This window comes from Apteryx rowi, unplaced genomic scaffold (assembly GCF_003343035.1).
Source record: "Apteryx rowi isolate R43461 unplaced genomic scaffold, aptRow1 scaffold_5, whole genome shotgun sequence".
Classification (NCBI taxonomy): Eukaryota; Metazoa; Chordata; class Aves; order Apterygiformes; family Apterygidae; genus Apteryx; species Apteryx rowi.
In genome coordinates, this window is record NW_020450760.1 from 1,168,553 (window position 1) to 1,184,848 (window position 16,296).

The window sequence follows — 16,296 nt, forward strand, 5'->3', positions numbered from 1 at the left end:
TATCTCAGCTGTGGGGTTTGGTTACTCTCCAAGAGTTTGGTATCCTCTTCAGGCAGGTAGTGGTCTGTGGCATCAGATCACAGTGTCACTGACTTTATGTCATGCCAGCTCCACCAGCTGGTTCACAAGGGAGGAAATAAGACTTGGTCTTTACGACATCACAGCCCAAACTCTGCTCCTCTGTTCTTCAAAGACGGTAATTATGAAAGAGGCTCTTGCTCTGTTGCTGTACAACTATGCAACACACAGCCTAGGCCATAATACAGCCCTGAGTGAACTTCTTTCAATTCTCTCCTGTTCGCTGAGAAGAGACGCAAGCTTGGACCAAAGAACAAAGCAGCCTCCTACTGATATAAGCGGTGCATTCAGCCCAGGGAGGACATAGTGCTAGAGCTGCTGCTTGGAGGCATTTGGAGGATGTTGGTGTCTTGGCTCCTCTGTTGCCTTTGGTTTTCGAGCTCAGAGGCCCATCCTCCACACCAGTTAAGCTTTTGAAGAAGAACAAAGTGGATTTGGGATCATGATGTAGAGGCAGCGAAGGAAGAGGTGGGACTTTGATTTCTGTTTTGGTTGTCTTTTAGAAGCAGCTGATGATTGTTGGAGCATCGATTTCAGCGAAGAGTGTGCTGCTGGCTCCACCATCGGGGCTCTCCTGCAGGCGGTATCTCTGCCGAATGATTGCCTGTCTCTTGGCTCGCCCCAGGCCTCGGAGTCCGAGAACCGCTAGGATGTGCTCCTTTCTGCGGAAAGCCAAACAAGACCATGCTCATTCATGGAGAGCAAAAGCCAGCCAAGAGATAAGTGACAACCAGTGACAGGACAAGGCAATGGCAAAGTGCCTGGAGGGTCCCCGTCCCTTCCCAGCCTCCGTCCCACAAGCAAGCAGAGGGCTTGCAGGAGCGAGGCATTTTGGGGGCACCGGTGAGCAAGGAGGCAAATCCTGCCTCAGACCTGCTGTTCAATGCTTTATCCAGGAGGAATCCCTTCACTGTAGGGGAATAGTGAGTTACGGTGCGAACGACCCCAGGGAAGGAGGTCTGCAGCCTCCGGGGCTGCCCAGCAAGCTGAGCTGGACTCCTGCCTGTCCCCAGATGGAAAACAGCACCTTTCTGCTGTCTGTGCCTGCGGGAATTCCCTCCTTCATCTGTAAACACACGCGCCGTCTTTTGCAGGTTTTCCCGAGAGGCTGCAGACCTTTTATTTAATGATTATTTTGAGTTAAACAGTGGAAGTGCTAATATTTGGGAAGCTGACAGGCACTAATTAGATTAGAGCTAGGAAAAAGAACGTGAAAACACACCCTGTTCCAGTAATCTCTGTATATATAGCTTCAGCAACATCTCTGAGAGCTCAAGGCACGCGTTAACAAAGGCATGAAGAGGAAGCAATGCAGGTCTGGCAGGTTCCGCCTCGCTTTCCAAACTTAATTGTTGAAAAATGATGTTGCTCAATAATGGAAAGGCAGGAAATAGATGAAGCAGAAGGATGAACCTTTAAACCTGGCTTGAAAATTATGAAAAGTACCACAAATCCCGACTCTGCAAATGGCTTTTCTGCCTGGAGAATTATTTCCAAATAGATAATTTTGACCAGCCCTCATTTAGCCCCCATCCCTCCTAAAACAGGCATTGCTTCCTTCACCAGCTTAATCTGGCAAGTGGGATCAAGGCATTCTTTTTGTGGAATATATGTGCTCACCTAGAATATTACTTAGGAATAATTCTTTTTTTTTAGGACCATGTGTTGAATTTCCCCACACAGATGAACCCAAAGCATATCTTATTTGTTCAATTTAAATATACATATGAAGCATTCTGAGCCTCAGTTTTGGGAAAGGGAAATAGATTTAATGTCATTTTTTTCTGAATATCTGAGGGTCCATTTCAGTATTCTGAGCAACCTGTTAAATTTACTGTTTACAATTACAGTTTACAGATTATATAAATGCTATCCAGCAGTAAATCTGTAACCCAATGCAGATGCATCTGGTCTTTTTTGAGATCACTCTGATGAAACGGATTTTCTTGCGAACTGTACTACTAATATTCTTTCTCAGTGGTCATCAGAAGAGCTGTAGAAGAGGGGGTGACTTCTGGCATGCAGCCGTTCATCCATGCACAGAACTAGTTAATTAGCTTGTTTATTTTTTCAGTAATCTTAAGTTTTGCAGATGCTTTGGAACAGCAAATGGAAAGTACAAAAGAATGAATTTGCAATTTATTCCAGCAAAATTTAGTGGTTGTGTTGAGTCCCTTTCAGAAGCTGCAGATGAACTGTTTCAATGTCTACTGCTCTTTGATGTCTGAGCTGGGGAACAGGAGACAAAATATTTGCGCCAAAGCGGAGGCCTGCAAACTGGCAAGCTGTGCAAATACTGGTAATTTACTGAAAAGCAGCCTGGAGCTTTAAAGTGAAACGAGACTTATTTGGAGCAATAAAATGAAAAGGTTTTTGAATTAACTTGTGTGTATTATAGGATCTATCAGATGGGGGGAAAAAAAAGAGAAGGAATACAGCCACTGAGCATGAAGAATAAGAGTATTTCCCCTATTCCTGGCCCCTTGCATTGAGGAATAGCCTCTAACACGCTGATATGTCCAGGTCAGAGAAGCTCATGAGCTTGGCCAAGGCACAGGAGTGAACTGGTGTTGTCCAGGACAGAGCTGCTGGGGCAGTTTCACATACCTGATATCTGGATAATCCTGACATAGTTCCATAACGTACTCCTTGATTTTGTCTTTTTTCTTCTCCCCAACTATGTTTGCGATGTGATGTATGGCAGGAAGGAGCCAGTCGGAAGCAGACCCCTACAAACAGTTACATATACGGTGACTTTGGTGGAAAGCATGACACCTGGAAAATGCCTTTTTGTCCACACTCATGGTAAAGCAGCACAGAGCTTTGGCAGAAGGTTATTTTTGCTGTTATAAAACAGTGCTGTTGTGCTGTTTACAGTTTCTTTGTTGTTGTTGTTGTTGCATAGTGTGCAAAGTAGGGGCAGAGTTACCAAAGAAGAGAGGGCAATCAGGAGAAAAGTAACCCCTATTAGCTCTTCCCAGGCCCATGATAGAGGGAAAGCTCCGCAGTCCTCCAACCCCACCGCAGCTACATCCAAGTTGGTGGGGAAATTTTCTTCAACATTTCCTACCTGAGGCCCTACTTACAGAGAAGTTTTCTTATGCATCCCAAAAAGCCAGCATAACTATTGCACAAATGACCCCACTGGTAGCTGCTGCAGCAGCACTGGGGGCTGTGAGCTGTTGTCTGGGAACTGTTGCTGGAAACATGATGGGAAAGAGCCCAAGGCATTAGTGGCCCCTAAAAGCGGAGTGCAGGACTGTGCCCACGCTCGCTGCTGGGAGGTTACCTGGGCAGCAGCGCTCACGGGGAGCCCGGACAGGCTGCCCGCAGGGAGTCAGGAAGCCAGCAAGGAAGGTGTCTCATCCTGGGCCACCCTGGGCTGGCTGCAGCACTCGAAAGCAGCTCATATGCCAACTTTGGCTACGTAACCATCCTGCTGGGATTTTGTGCCTGAAAGCCCTAGACGCCTGACTTTCTTCAAGGTCGAATGGGAGCTGTACTGAATTCAACCTTGGCTCCACTGAAAATCCCAGACTGATGTTGCCTAGCCACAAAACACTCAAACAGCAGCAATTTTCTCCCCATCACACAGTATGAAGACTGTACCCTGCCTGATTTTCTCACTGTTTATCACTATGAGCTGTACCTACGGTAGGAACCTTATAGAGGCAAGTTGCATCCAATGGCTTAAGGAAACAGGCCCATGTTCAAGTATACAGGATGGGTATGATCCTATAGCACTTCAGCTATTCCACATAAAGTGCCTGTGGGCCTGAAAGTGCATTAAAACACCAGGCAGTGCAATCAGGGAGCCATGAGCTAAATGCATACACAATGCATACACTCTGCACAGTACTGCAGAGTAGCTGCTGAATCCACACGGTCACTTCCCCTGCAGGAACCCCCTTGTTTGCTCTGTTTTAAGCACTTCTCAATTACGTGAGGCTGCACTCCACGGGAGCCATGCTCTTGCAGTTCCCCTGGAAGCCAAGTGGCTGATGTGCCCATGGGGACGTGATACCTCCAGGAAAGGTGCACCCCAAGGGTGCACGAAGGGAACTCACATACCTGATCTATGAGCATATTATTAAGGATTTTGGCTTCCTGGTTCATCCTTTCGCTCACTTGTTGCCGCGTCTCTCTTTTCATTTTCCGTCTTGGTTTGATGACCTGCGTGATGTATTCCCGCACCACGTACTTATGAATGTCACATAGAAGTTCCTGTTTAAAAAAGCAAAACTTGTAACAAATCTCAGGGAAGTTTATGGCAGAGAGAGAGGGCAGGGGAAGCCCTCAAGTCTTGAGTAACAGCAGTGGGTGTAAAGGAGATGCACGAATGTTGTGCACTGGCCAGCACACGCTGCACAAGGCCAGTGCCAAATGGCTTAGCATGGGAGCCATGTCCCCACTTTCGAGGCACAGGACTAAGGCAATGAGCACAGGGAAACCATGAAATGACTTTTCCCGGAAATGGCCCACAATTAGATGTTGGCAATTTGGGTCCCCCCTAGTAAAAGGGGATATTTGGGACTTTTTAATAGTAGGTTTTGATGATGCTTGCAGATTTTAAATATAGAGCTATTGTTACATACCCATTTATTTCACAACTGTACAGATGTGGAAGGAACACATAAAGGTATATAAGCATATAAGCCTGCAATTTATGGAACTACAAAGCTCAGCGGTAATGTTCACAGAAGCTTTTTGTTCCTCTTTAATGAAACCAGTTCCCCTATTTAAACTACAGAAAACAAGGATGTTATTTATTCTCATGTGAAAGTAAGATAATACTGGTGTCAACAGTCCACACTTTTATAAATAGCTGCTGTTGTTGATGAGGAGCATTTCCAGGCCAGGCTGCAGCCTGGCAGTGAAACTATGACTTCTCTCGCAGCAGGATCTTGGTTTGCTGTGCTGTGCACGGGGCACTGGAACAGCCTCCTACCTGCCCAACAGGCTCCTTCGTGTGCTGTAGGTGTTCGGAGAACTGTGACACGGTGGACGCTAGCAAATCCGGCTTCTCAGTAGCTAAAATCCAATCTTTGGTGAGGATTTTCTTAAAGAGTGGCTGAAAAAGACCAATTAACTGATGTCACTGGTAATATTCAGACTATTGTTAATGCTGTTTAATGAGACCCAGAGAAAGCCCTGGTGTCCAGGCACACACACAAGGTCACATGAGGGATTCCCCAAAATGATTAATGGCTGGATCCTAATAGGCCATTTGACTAGAAGGTGGGACCTAGGTAAAAACCAAGCAGCTAAATCCTAACTGTGACCCTGAAAAACACCTGCCTAAGTCAGGAGATGCCCAAATTCCCTGGGAGCCTTTGATCTCCTTGACAAAGATCATTGGCCATGCCTCTAACTAATCTACTAGCCAGAAGTACCCGTCTGCCTGCTTGCTCTGAGGAGCTTGAGCCAAGACACATAGTCAGAGCACTAAATGTGCACCCAATCCGCACGCAGAGCAATAATGGTTAATGTTTTCTTCGTAACAGCTTGAGAGATGAGAGCTTTCAAGCAGCAGCTCTCTGTTTCTGATGCCTAACAAGAGTGCAGGGAGCCGGGTTTGATTTCTCTCTTTATGCGAGGGAATTCAGACCAACATCTCTGCTTTCTGCACGAGTGCCCTGGTGCAGGCATGGGAAGCATCACTCCTACTGGGGCTGTTCCATGGAGCAGGAGACACTTTAGGATTAACCGGACACCCACCCAAGGAGGAGACGCGCTGTAATCTCAGGTCCAAGTGCTGTTTCATGCAAAAGCCTAGATGGTGTTCTGATGCTAGCCATCTCCTTGCATATTTATAAAATATCTTAAATCTAAATATCTTAACAGTCTTGTTCTAAATATCAAAGAGATCTTAAACCTAAATATCTTAACAAATCTGTCTTACTCCTCACTGGGAGTTACACACAGCTACTTTTCAGCGAGGTATGATAACAGCAGGCTAGCTAACAAGGCCAGTGCTGAGCATTCTGGTTAGCAGGCTTTCACTAAAACTTTGTTGGATTAAAGGCTTACTTGGGACAGCTCATTTCTTGTAATCTACCAACTAGATTTTTTTAGGCAAATAAACTTGTATCCATACCATATGGATGAAGAAATAGATGTGAATGTTAATTGGGGGAAATCCAGGCATGGGTAGAGCAGGTTGTGGCTTGCAGCCATATATGAGGTCTGTAGTGGCACACTGGTTTGCAACAGCTATGGACATGAAATGTTATATGGTATTGAACATGTCAAAAATTATCCCAGTAATCTACCATCCCTCCAGCCTTCTCCACCAGGAAAACAAGCTCCTGTTCTCATGGGACTTGCAGGGGTCTCTCCCTTCTCCCTGCAGATCTGAGCATCTGAGCGAGGTCTCACATGGATTTTCCTTCTGCTCATTGCTCTGATGTTGTGGGGCGGAAGTGGCAACTGGGAACATCCCCAACTTGGCACTTTTTGGTCAGTGATGACCTGGGAGTGACTGCACCTTTTCACATGTACCCTGGGTACAAGCTACTCTGATCAAGTATGTGCATTGACTGCTGGACTTCTTTTGCTTGCTGACTCTTTAGAATTAAACTGCCTCCATGTTGAAACACACCATCATTTGGTAAAGACTTCTGCTGGAACCAAAAGGGATTGTCCTAGGGATTACGTTCAAAATATCCCTTCTCTGGCATATCTCCTTTGTACTTTTCTCAGCTTAGCTCTCAGGATTGCTGTCAATCCTGTCTGTGCTCCTTGCAATCTTCCCAATTATTTCCCACCCATGCCTTTGCACAGTGCTGCCAGCCTTCTGAAAGACCATTTATAAGTGCTTTGCCTCTCAGCTCTCACAGTGTTGCAGCCCTCTTGCCCAATGCCTTGGCTCGACTCCTTCTGTGCCTGCCCCTTAGGCTCCGATTCAAAACACTGGAGTCAATGGAAAGTCCCTTTGGCCAAGGGGCTTAGCTTAGATCAGAGCAGGGCTCTTGCATGACTGTTTCTGCTTCTGAAAGTCATGCTTGGTGATTTAGAAAGTGAGTTAGAACTAGTTAAAAGAGGTGGCACCAAAACCTTAATTTCCCCCGTCTTTCTTGCTGTCCTAGCTAGAGCTGGTGGACCCCCAGCTGGCTGAGCGTGGGAAGCCTTGTCTATAGCACTTGGGAAGCACAAACTGCATCATAACACCTTGCCTTTTAGGTCTCTTACCACAAGTTTGCCCAGCCCAGCTGATACCAGAGTTTTATCTTCCTCATGATGAAAGAATTAGTCCTTTTTTCACCATGAAAACATACTGGAAAAATCTCTCTACCAGAATATAAACTCTATTCTATCTGAAGAGGCTGTCATATAGCTTCTGGGCAGGAGTTAATAACAGACCATGGTGGCAGATCTATGAATAAATAACAGAAATCAGAAGTCCTAAAAAATCCAAATCTTTTGATGGAAGGAAAAATGTCTCACCGAAATTGATTTCCCTGGTGCTTCACTAGAGGTGAAGTTTCCCCCCACTGGTTTGGCCAAGATGCCGGAAGCCACTAAATATACTTTTCTTTCGGTTGCTGTTATGCTAAAATAAACAGCTTGACTAATATATCACTGTTTATAGTGAAAAACTCCCAGGATACTGGAAGTGTGACTTTGGATTAAGGAGGATCTGTACTGAAGTTAGCATGATGCATTTTGAAGATACCATAATTTCATACACTGTAAAATGAGGTCTAGTTGGAGAGACAAGAAAGGGCCAATAGCCCTCTGTTTCTGCAGTGGTGCTGCACATACTGCTTATGTTTAGGGAATAAGCTGGCCAAGATCCTCTTACCTGTGTTTTCGTTCTTAATTTATTTAAAAAATTGTTTCTGAAGTTCTTTGTCAAAGCTGCCAAAACATTTTGCAGTTCCTCAGTGTTGACTTTAAACACTGTTTGTAAGCCTGACCTAGAGAGAGAGAGAGAGAGAGAGAACACCGCTGATTTAATGTTAGAAAGTGAACTATTATCCTGCTGTAAGCAATTTAGCCAGATTGGTATCTTGGGTATTTTTAGTACAAACTTGCATATCGCCTGTACTTCCTCTTGCAAGATTTCATGGGTCCAAATAATGACTCTTTTTACACAATCCTGTGCACTGAAAATGACTCAGAACTGAATAACTGTGCTCAAGAAAACACCTATTTCCTCATCAGATAGGGCAGTTCAACCATGAGGAGTAATAACTCAGGCCTGTTACTTTTTTACTTGCAGTAACACTTCTGCTAAATGTTCTCCAAACGCCTGAGAAAGGTCCCTGCACCAACGGACTTACGGTGTAAAAGACAAGTAAATGAAGCCAGTGAAGGGAAAAAAAACTGTTAAACTCCCCTGCCCAAGAGGCAGGCTGACTCACTCTATTCAGTATCTTATCGGCAGTGACGTGAATGGTGAATTCTAGGGGTGGAAATTCATGGAGGTGCCTAGGAAAAGTGTGTAGTTCTGGAAGGTTTCACACTGTCCAATGAGGAAAAAAATACAAGTTCTGAGTAATTAATGAAATCCTCGGCAATATGTATAGACTGTCAGGGCATTTACAGGCTCCTGACTGTTCTCACTTTATGTCGTTGTTCTTCTGTAACACGCTCCACTGAGGCAGCAGCATCCAAGCAGCAGAGATCCCAAAGACCACGCTGCAAGCTGCTATCGGGGCTTCTGCCCATGCAAACCTGCGCTTTCAGCCTGTCAGGTGCGGCTTTCCTGGGGACCTCAGCCCCTGCGTTATCTTGCTGGTAGACTGATTCACTCCCCAACACGTCCCTGCTTGTGCCATCCCAGCCTGGGCTTGGCAGTGTAGCTCAGTGTGCACCCTCTCTCCGCGTGAGATCTCCCTGCGGAAGAAGGCTCCGCTCCCTTGGAGGTACCACATATACTGCGAGGTATCAGTGTCTCCATAAACAGTTACTACAGAGCACTGTTACTACAGTTCCCTGTTGCTGCTTGGTTACTAGTTTACATGCTCAGTGCTGAGACTGCCCAGATTAACTAAACTGCTCCAAAATTAGAGAGAAATGTGAAGCATAAAAATTTTCCATACTCTTGGTGGATTAACACCAATTGGAGTAGTTGGATTAACCAAGGAATGAGAAACTTAAGGTCTATTAAGTACGATCTCCAAAGAACAAGTGAAGAAATCCCAAAGAAATTCTAATTTCTAGTTGAAACAGGCACACAGTTTCCCCATCCTATGCATGTATCCATGATTTCAGTTGTTCTCCTACTGGGCACCTGGGAGGACTTCTGATCTTGTGAAGCTTTGTGTGGAAACCAACCCAAACCCAGGTGCCCATCTCAGAGGACACGGCAGCTGGGCCATATGGGAGCTGCTGGTTCCTGGTCCAGTTGTGTGGGGGCTCACAGTTCCCGGGGTCTTTCTTGATTACAGTTTCACTGGAGCTAAAGTTCCTGCATAAAGGTTTGAATTTCACAAACAAGTGCTTTCTGATAAAAGGGTTTTGTCAGGAAATTCCTGCCCTCTATCAGTTCTCCTGGGGAAAATGGAAAGGTGATGGTGAGAGAGCATTTTGTCGGGAAGAGGCTAGTGCAGACACAGGCTGAGCAGGGGGTTTGGATACTCCTTTCTGTTTCTGCTTTGCAGAGGAAAGGCCTTGCTCTACTCCCAGCTGAATCAATTGACTTCAAAACATGCAAAAACAAACCTCTTGTCCCAAGCTGGGTGCTCAAATCCATAACTAAAGCCATGCTAATGCTGAACACCTGAAGTTTGCATCCAGCATCCCTAAAATCATGCTGTGGGGCAGCTAGGTGTGTGGTCTTGCTTGTCCCATCCCAGTAACCCAACACCACAGTTGTTATATTTAATTCGATGCAGGAATAAACCCATGGAGCTAATTGAGCACAGGAGTACCTGTCAACTCCATGCCTTGTGTTGGCTTCTCCCTTTGCCACCTTACAACTCCTCAGCAGGGAATTAGAGAGCAACTTCCTAAGGAGGCAGGACTTGGACAGAGAAAAATGCTGGGGTCAGCTGCTCAGTGACAGCGGGGAGAGAACAGCATTTCTGGAGAGACCGTGCCATCTAGAGACTTTCTGATGGTAGTGCTTACTGAGGGTTGGAGCAACAATACCCTGCGGGAACAGGAACAGCCGCAACACAAAACCCTCTGCACCAGCCTGACCAATATACGGCATATATCCCCTTGTCACTGGTGGTGCCAGGCAGCAATGCAGGGCCGTAAGCTGGAGATAACATTTTCAATCAGGGCAGAAAGAGGAGGGATGGCCGAGGGTTGCCAGAGAGGGGCTGGCCAGGGTGCCACCCCCTGCTCTCCAGCCCAGCTGGGACTGAGAGGCCAAAGGCTGGTCCTTCTGGTGGGCCAGTCCTGGGGCTGGGTCACTGGCTGCAGACCCCCCCCAGGGAGGTGCTGGCTCACCCCCGGGAGCAAGCACCTCCTGAGTGGAGATGACCACCTTTTTCAGAGGCTCAATGACAAACCATTTCCTGGGGCCCAGAGCAGCATGTGCTCCCATGCACTAGCAGCACGTTTGCTGGCCAGGTTGGCCACCGAAGCAGCACATCTGCATGGCAGGGACTGCCCCAGAAGCCGAAGCACCCCTGGGCTTGGTCCTTACCTCTCTTACAGCCCAGCTACCACCTGCAGCCCGTGGGAAACCTCCTGACCTGTTGTGGTCCCAGGGACATCACACAGACCTGCTGGGATTTGATGTGCCCCCATCTTTTGTCACCTCTGGGATGGTGGGACTGGAGCCTTTTCTGAGGCATTGGGTAAATGGGGATACAACGTTGGCCCTGTTTTTGAAGGTCCTCTGGGGCAGGTTTTGCACAAACCATTTGTAGCTGTAGACAGGGCTGGTGCAAAGCTACCCAGGTAGTCTCAGTGGGCTGTGTCCTGATGTCTCTGCACAACGTCTTCCTAGGGCAGGTACAATATCAGTGTCCCCAGTTCCTCATGGCACTGGCACCGAAGGGCCGTGGCAGCTGTGCCGGCAGACCCTGGGCAGCGGCAGCTGTGGGGCTGGAAGCTGCAGGGTTGCCTTGTGCCACAGTACTAGGCTGAAGGACCAGACCCCTGGACGCTCACTGCCTGGTACCTTCCTCCATATGAGGAGAGCGCCCTCTCCTGGAAGTAGACACTCTAGCTAGATAGAGCTGGTGGGCATACCCATGTATCAGAAGCCTTTTGAAAGCACGGCGTTAAATAGCTAATTCTTAACGTATGTAAAGCCCTAGAAATTGCTACTGCCAGCAGTTATGGCAAGGGTTTATTTTCAGGTTGAGTGCTTTCACAGAATTTCCTCCAGACCAGTGTCAAAAGCAGCAGCGAGACTGTGCTGCTGGTTTTATATTGCTCATCTCAAAAACAAGAGATGAAAGAATTCCCTCTGAAGCTGAAAAAGACAGGCTGAAAATGAGTCGAAAGCTTTCATTCAAGCACCATATCCTTCCCTGCTTCTGTTTCTTCATTCTTATTCCCCCCATTTTTTTTTTTTTTAACTCTGAATCTCTTAGGGGACATCCCCACCGTGAGGTGAAGCATGGGCTAGAGACAGAGCATGTGCATGCAGCATCCAACAGTCCCCACGCTTCCTGTCCGCACCACAGATTGCCCAAAGCATCCACACTGCACCTAAGAATACATGAGCTTGGGGTATTGCTGGCAGATGGGGCTGCAGGGCACATTTCAGACCCAAGCCACTTGGCATGTATGAGGGCTTGGGCCACGTTCAGTCCCATTTGTATACGCTTGTCCCTGAGTCTGTGCTGCCTAAATACCACCAGTGGGAGATAAGGGTGGACTAGAAAATGAGCTCTGATCTGCACTTGACCAGCAATGCAGACCCATTCCTAAAAAGCCAAATCCATCCTTGGTATAACTCATTTCTTTCCCTGCAATTACACCAAAGGACGTTCTTTTCTGTTGACTCCAGCATGGCACTGTTTGGTTTTTCCTTGTGATACACTGAAACCCACCCAAATCCCTCCCAGAAACACAGCAGCTTAACGAGGGAAGAGCAGACTTACACCAGGTCATGGAAGCTGTTGATGTAGGCAGCAAAATAGGGCGCAAATATTGGACTGTCTCGGGAAGTGTTCCACTCCATAAATTCCTCCCCAAATCTGCAACAGAAATGCAGGTAAGACTAACTGCGGTAGCACCAGAAACAAGCCAGAACAGAATTATTCATATTCTGTGTACATGGGAATGTCAAAAGACATTCACTGCTGGCCCAATCTGTCCTCTGTGTATGCAGATATTTTTTTCAGTTGTCTTAACATGCATGTGCATTAGAGGGGAATATATAGTAGATAATTATTGGTTTAGTATGTGCTCACTTGAATGTGTAAGCAGCACAGTTTTGGAGAGATTCCAGTAATCTTTATACATGAAAGTTCCTGGGTGAAATTTGTGACTTTCTTCACTCTAAGCGATTAAGCGCATTAGTGATACTCAGTCTCATAAATTTGGCCAGTCATTTCTCTGGCTTTTGGGGCAACATAATACATGCCCTCTTAAGCACACAATGAAGAGATTTAACTCAGGGCTCCTTTTACAACAGAAGATGAATATGAATGAGGCAACACACCTACACTTTCCCCCTTTATTCTTAGCATGATATATTAGGTATCTGTTTTCTGTGTACTGCAGCTTTTATGGTTTTGACAGCCATCTTACAGTCAGGTCCATACAGACTGCAGGAGGGTGCCTGCTCTGGCAGGGGTTTTTTGAGTCTCTGGTGCTCAGTTTCTCTATCGATCCAAAGCAATCTGCTCAGGCTGGCCTTAGCCACTTGCTTTTGCCTTTGTTGTTTAAGAGAAAGCTTAAGTTTCAGTGACCCTTCCACCTGGATGCTTTTGCTGCCCTTGTAGAAGGCTTGTACTTTACACCAATTTTGTTATACAAAAAGAAAAGAAAGCAACATCAGCAAGTACCGCATTTCTTCTAAAAAATCAAGAAGGCTTCAAAGCCAAATAGCTAGTTTGAATGGCCCTGTTTACCCAGGATCCTGGAGACAAGCTTAGCTAGTCGCGATATTAAAGATGAGCTTTCAAACGGGAAAGCATTGCCTTTCACATATCTTAAATACCTGTCATTCCACTACTTCACGTTCTCAGAAAGCAGCGTTCATGCTCCCCCACACTCAATTCTGTAAAACGTCTATTAGCAAACTACCCACTCAGCGCCTTCCGGAGGTGTGAAATTTCAAAGGTTAATGCAGAATTATTTTTAGTCTCACTTTGGAGTTGATTCATGCTGAATGTCCTTTCTTTTCTCCAAAGTGCTGCTCCAGAGAGTGGGTACGACTCCCCTTGAAACACAACCAAGCAGCTGTGGAGGAGGTAGCTTGCAGCTGTCCCAAGATGAGGAAAGGACTATTTCATCTATGAGCTAAAAACCTTTCCTGGGAGCATCCCTAAAGCATGTGACAAGGTTTAAGGTCTGGAACCATAACTCAGGGACTGCTCCCAAGCAGAAAAATATTATTTCAGCAAAGAGGCAGGGTACTGTGTCCTTCTGGAACTGAGTAAATTTTAAAAAGATTCAGAAGGCAGCCTCGATACATGATTTGTGTTCTGGACCTGGGTGTAACAGTGAGGTAATGACGAAGGTCTGATCAGCCATTTCTCTGCCTATAGTCATGGGATCCATGAGATGATAACCCTACAGACAGGACTTGCCTCCTAAACCAGCAGCCTCAGAAGGGGATATTTAGTCAATGCTGTCACCAAAGCAGTGCCTGGGCCTGTGTCCCCATCAAGTGCTGCTTGCTCATGGCTGGCACGATGAGTGACCAGTGTCCAGCACAGTGAGTGTCCTGAGCAGATGTGGCAGAAATCCCTCTCCAGCCAGCAGCTTCTTCCTGGAGCTCTGGCACCAAACTTTGCAACTCGCAAGACTCCCAACCGGGTCTGTTTATGACTCTAAGTTGTTTTGCAGCTTGCTCATTATTGGGCTTATTGTGATCTCTAATTCTCCTAGGAGCAGACCCATGCCTGCCCGATGCCAGCATTTGGCCCAGTGTGTGGACCTTTACCCTGTTTTTCTCACAAACATGGTACTCATTTGGAAGGAATGTGTTGACCAGAGCAGTGATGACCTTGGTATGAATTCATGCAGTTCTGCCAGGCAGAGCTCAAGCGTTTTCATTTCCAGGCTTCTGCTGATTGCTCTGGATGCCTTCATGTGCTCTGCAATGATCTAGAAAAGGGCAAGGCAAAACTCCAGTGAATGGCACAAGCATGGGAGAAGCCTCCTTTGCAATGATCTCATGCAGCTTTGGTTAATAAAAACATTAATGACTCGCCTAACAAAGGAGGAAAAGCAGACTTGTTGCCAGACGTTTTTCATTATTCTCTGGCAGTTTTAAAAATAATAATCCAAAATGGGCCAAGAGGCACAAACTGATTTGTGGCATAATCATTCATGTCTAATGTACCAGTAGCTTTGTGCTGTCTGAGCATGAGTTATAAGCATTGTCGACTGGAGCCCTGAGCTGCCCTGATGAGGTTGTTCTCTTTCTGGAGATTTGCAGGAGGGCACAATCCCCAAAATAACACCTAGGGGGTAGCTGGGGCGAATGAGGGGGAGCTGTACCCTCTCTCTTCCAGGCACCTGTGCTGTGGGCAGCTATAACCATCATCCCAGTGGGGTCCTGCACAACCACTCGTGGCCTTGCCGCCCCTGCTCAGGAGCTCTGCAGCGATCCCATGAGGGATCCCCGAAATCTTGCTGGTGTCCGGACCTCTTCCCCCCTGCTCTTCTGCAGCTTGTCCGCCCTGGCCCTTCCCAATCCCGTCCACACTGCTTCGTCTGCCGCTGAAAAGCTGGGCCAGTTACGATCTCGCTCTAGCGCTTCCTGTGACATCCTACCCATCCGCTAATCCAATTCAGATTTGCCTTCTTAGTGATCAAAAATCGTATAATATTCATCTATGGAAAATGAGTCATGGCAGCAGGCAAAACTCTCTGATTTTCTTTCTTTCTTTTTTTCCCTCTTTTTTTTTTGGTATTATTTAATTGAAATGACTCAACCCTTTGAAAAGTGAGGAAAATGAATCCAAACCCCTCCTGGATTTATTACCCTGTAGTCCCTAAAGCTAGCAGGAGCTTTTGTTTTTTTGTACTCTTTAAGTTGGAGTGGCTGTCACTGCCTACGGCCTTTCTGAGGCTGCCACCGCCCTGGGACAAAGCGCTCTTTCAGTGAAGGGGCTTTTCTAACAAACCTTTTCTTTCTGTCTTTTTTTCTTTCTTTCTTCTTTCTAATCAAAGAGATTTAAAGACTCTAAAATCAGTTGCCTATTATGTTGCTGACACAATTGACAGCAGGTTTAATTTGCAGCTAGAAGGCAAACGGTAGAGCTAAAAGTTGTAATAAACAGCATTTTCTCTGCTAATGTATTCTATGAGTGCGTGACTAACATAAATTATCACAGGAGGCAGTACCTACATACCAGAAGATAACGTTTCAGTTTCCTTGGAATCAAAGAGAACCGTACACTTTACACAAGCTAATTACATACCGTTTGAATATCAAGGGACAGTGATGAGTTGTATAGGTTTTCCTCCACTTCCGGCTGAACTTCCTTCTCCCACTTTTCTGTGATCTCCAGTTTCAGGATGTTTCCAAAATAGCTTTTGATTTTCCCCTAAATGTTAAACGTAGGAAGAAAATATGCTGCTCAGGATAAAAACCAAGCATGAGTAAGGCTACGCCATGTAAAACAGTGTATGGGAAAGCAGAAGTGGGTCCGCAGGGGAGTCCTTGGATGACCGGATCGTGGCAGTGCAAAGTACCCTTGGCCTCCCCCAGGCTCTTTGTGGGCCACATGCTCTCTGATGTGAGTTCGGCACGTTGTAACCAAGGATTTTTCCTTTCCTCTGGGCTTCCCCGTGCTGACTGCTCCATGGGAGGCAAATGAGGGCCTGCAGCATGTCCAAAATTATAGGCATGGAGCCGGCATCCTGCATTTTGCTTAACTGACACACAGGCAAGACTCACGTGTGCAGTGCAAAAAGATAAGCAGAATCAAAGGTCTTGTTCCAGATGCTTTTGGACTACACGGGATCTAAGGGAAAAATTAGGAGAGCTGTACTGTGTGAGAAGGCGTTGCTCCCAAATCAAGGGAGAATAACTTCCCTGACAGGGAAATGTGTGCTATTCCTTTGCAGGGAAGGTATTTAATCCTCAGAGTAATTTACTTCAGCAGATCTGGACTGCCTGTCTAC

The 16,296-nt window shown here is 46.4% G+C and overlaps 1 protein-coding gene across 1 annotated transcript in view; it reads right to left on the minus strand.

Annotated features, from left to right (window-relative positions):
- Positions 1–577: 577 nt before the first annotated feature.
- Positions 578–16,296, minus strand: part of EXOC3L4 (exocyst complex component 3 like 4) — a 28,920-nt gene continuing 13,201 nt past the window's right edge. Inside the window, exons 5-12 of the mRNA XM_026079444.1 lie at positions 15,591–15,716; positions 14,168–14,268; positions 12,093–12,188; positions 7,883–7,997; positions 5,027–5,149; positions 4,150–4,302; positions 2,686–2,807; positions 578–740 (exon numbers count right to left, since the gene is read on the minus strand). Of these exons, the coding sequence (XP_025935229.1) occupies positions 578–740; positions 2,686–2,807; positions 4,150–4,302; positions 5,027–5,149; positions 7,883–7,997; positions 12,093–12,188; positions 14,168–14,268; positions 15,591–15,716 (999 nt within the window). The remainder of the gene's footprint in view (positions 741–2,685; positions 2,808–4,149; positions 4,303–5,026; positions 5,150–7,882; positions 7,998–12,092; positions 12,189–14,167; positions 14,269–15,590; positions 15,717–16,296) is intronic.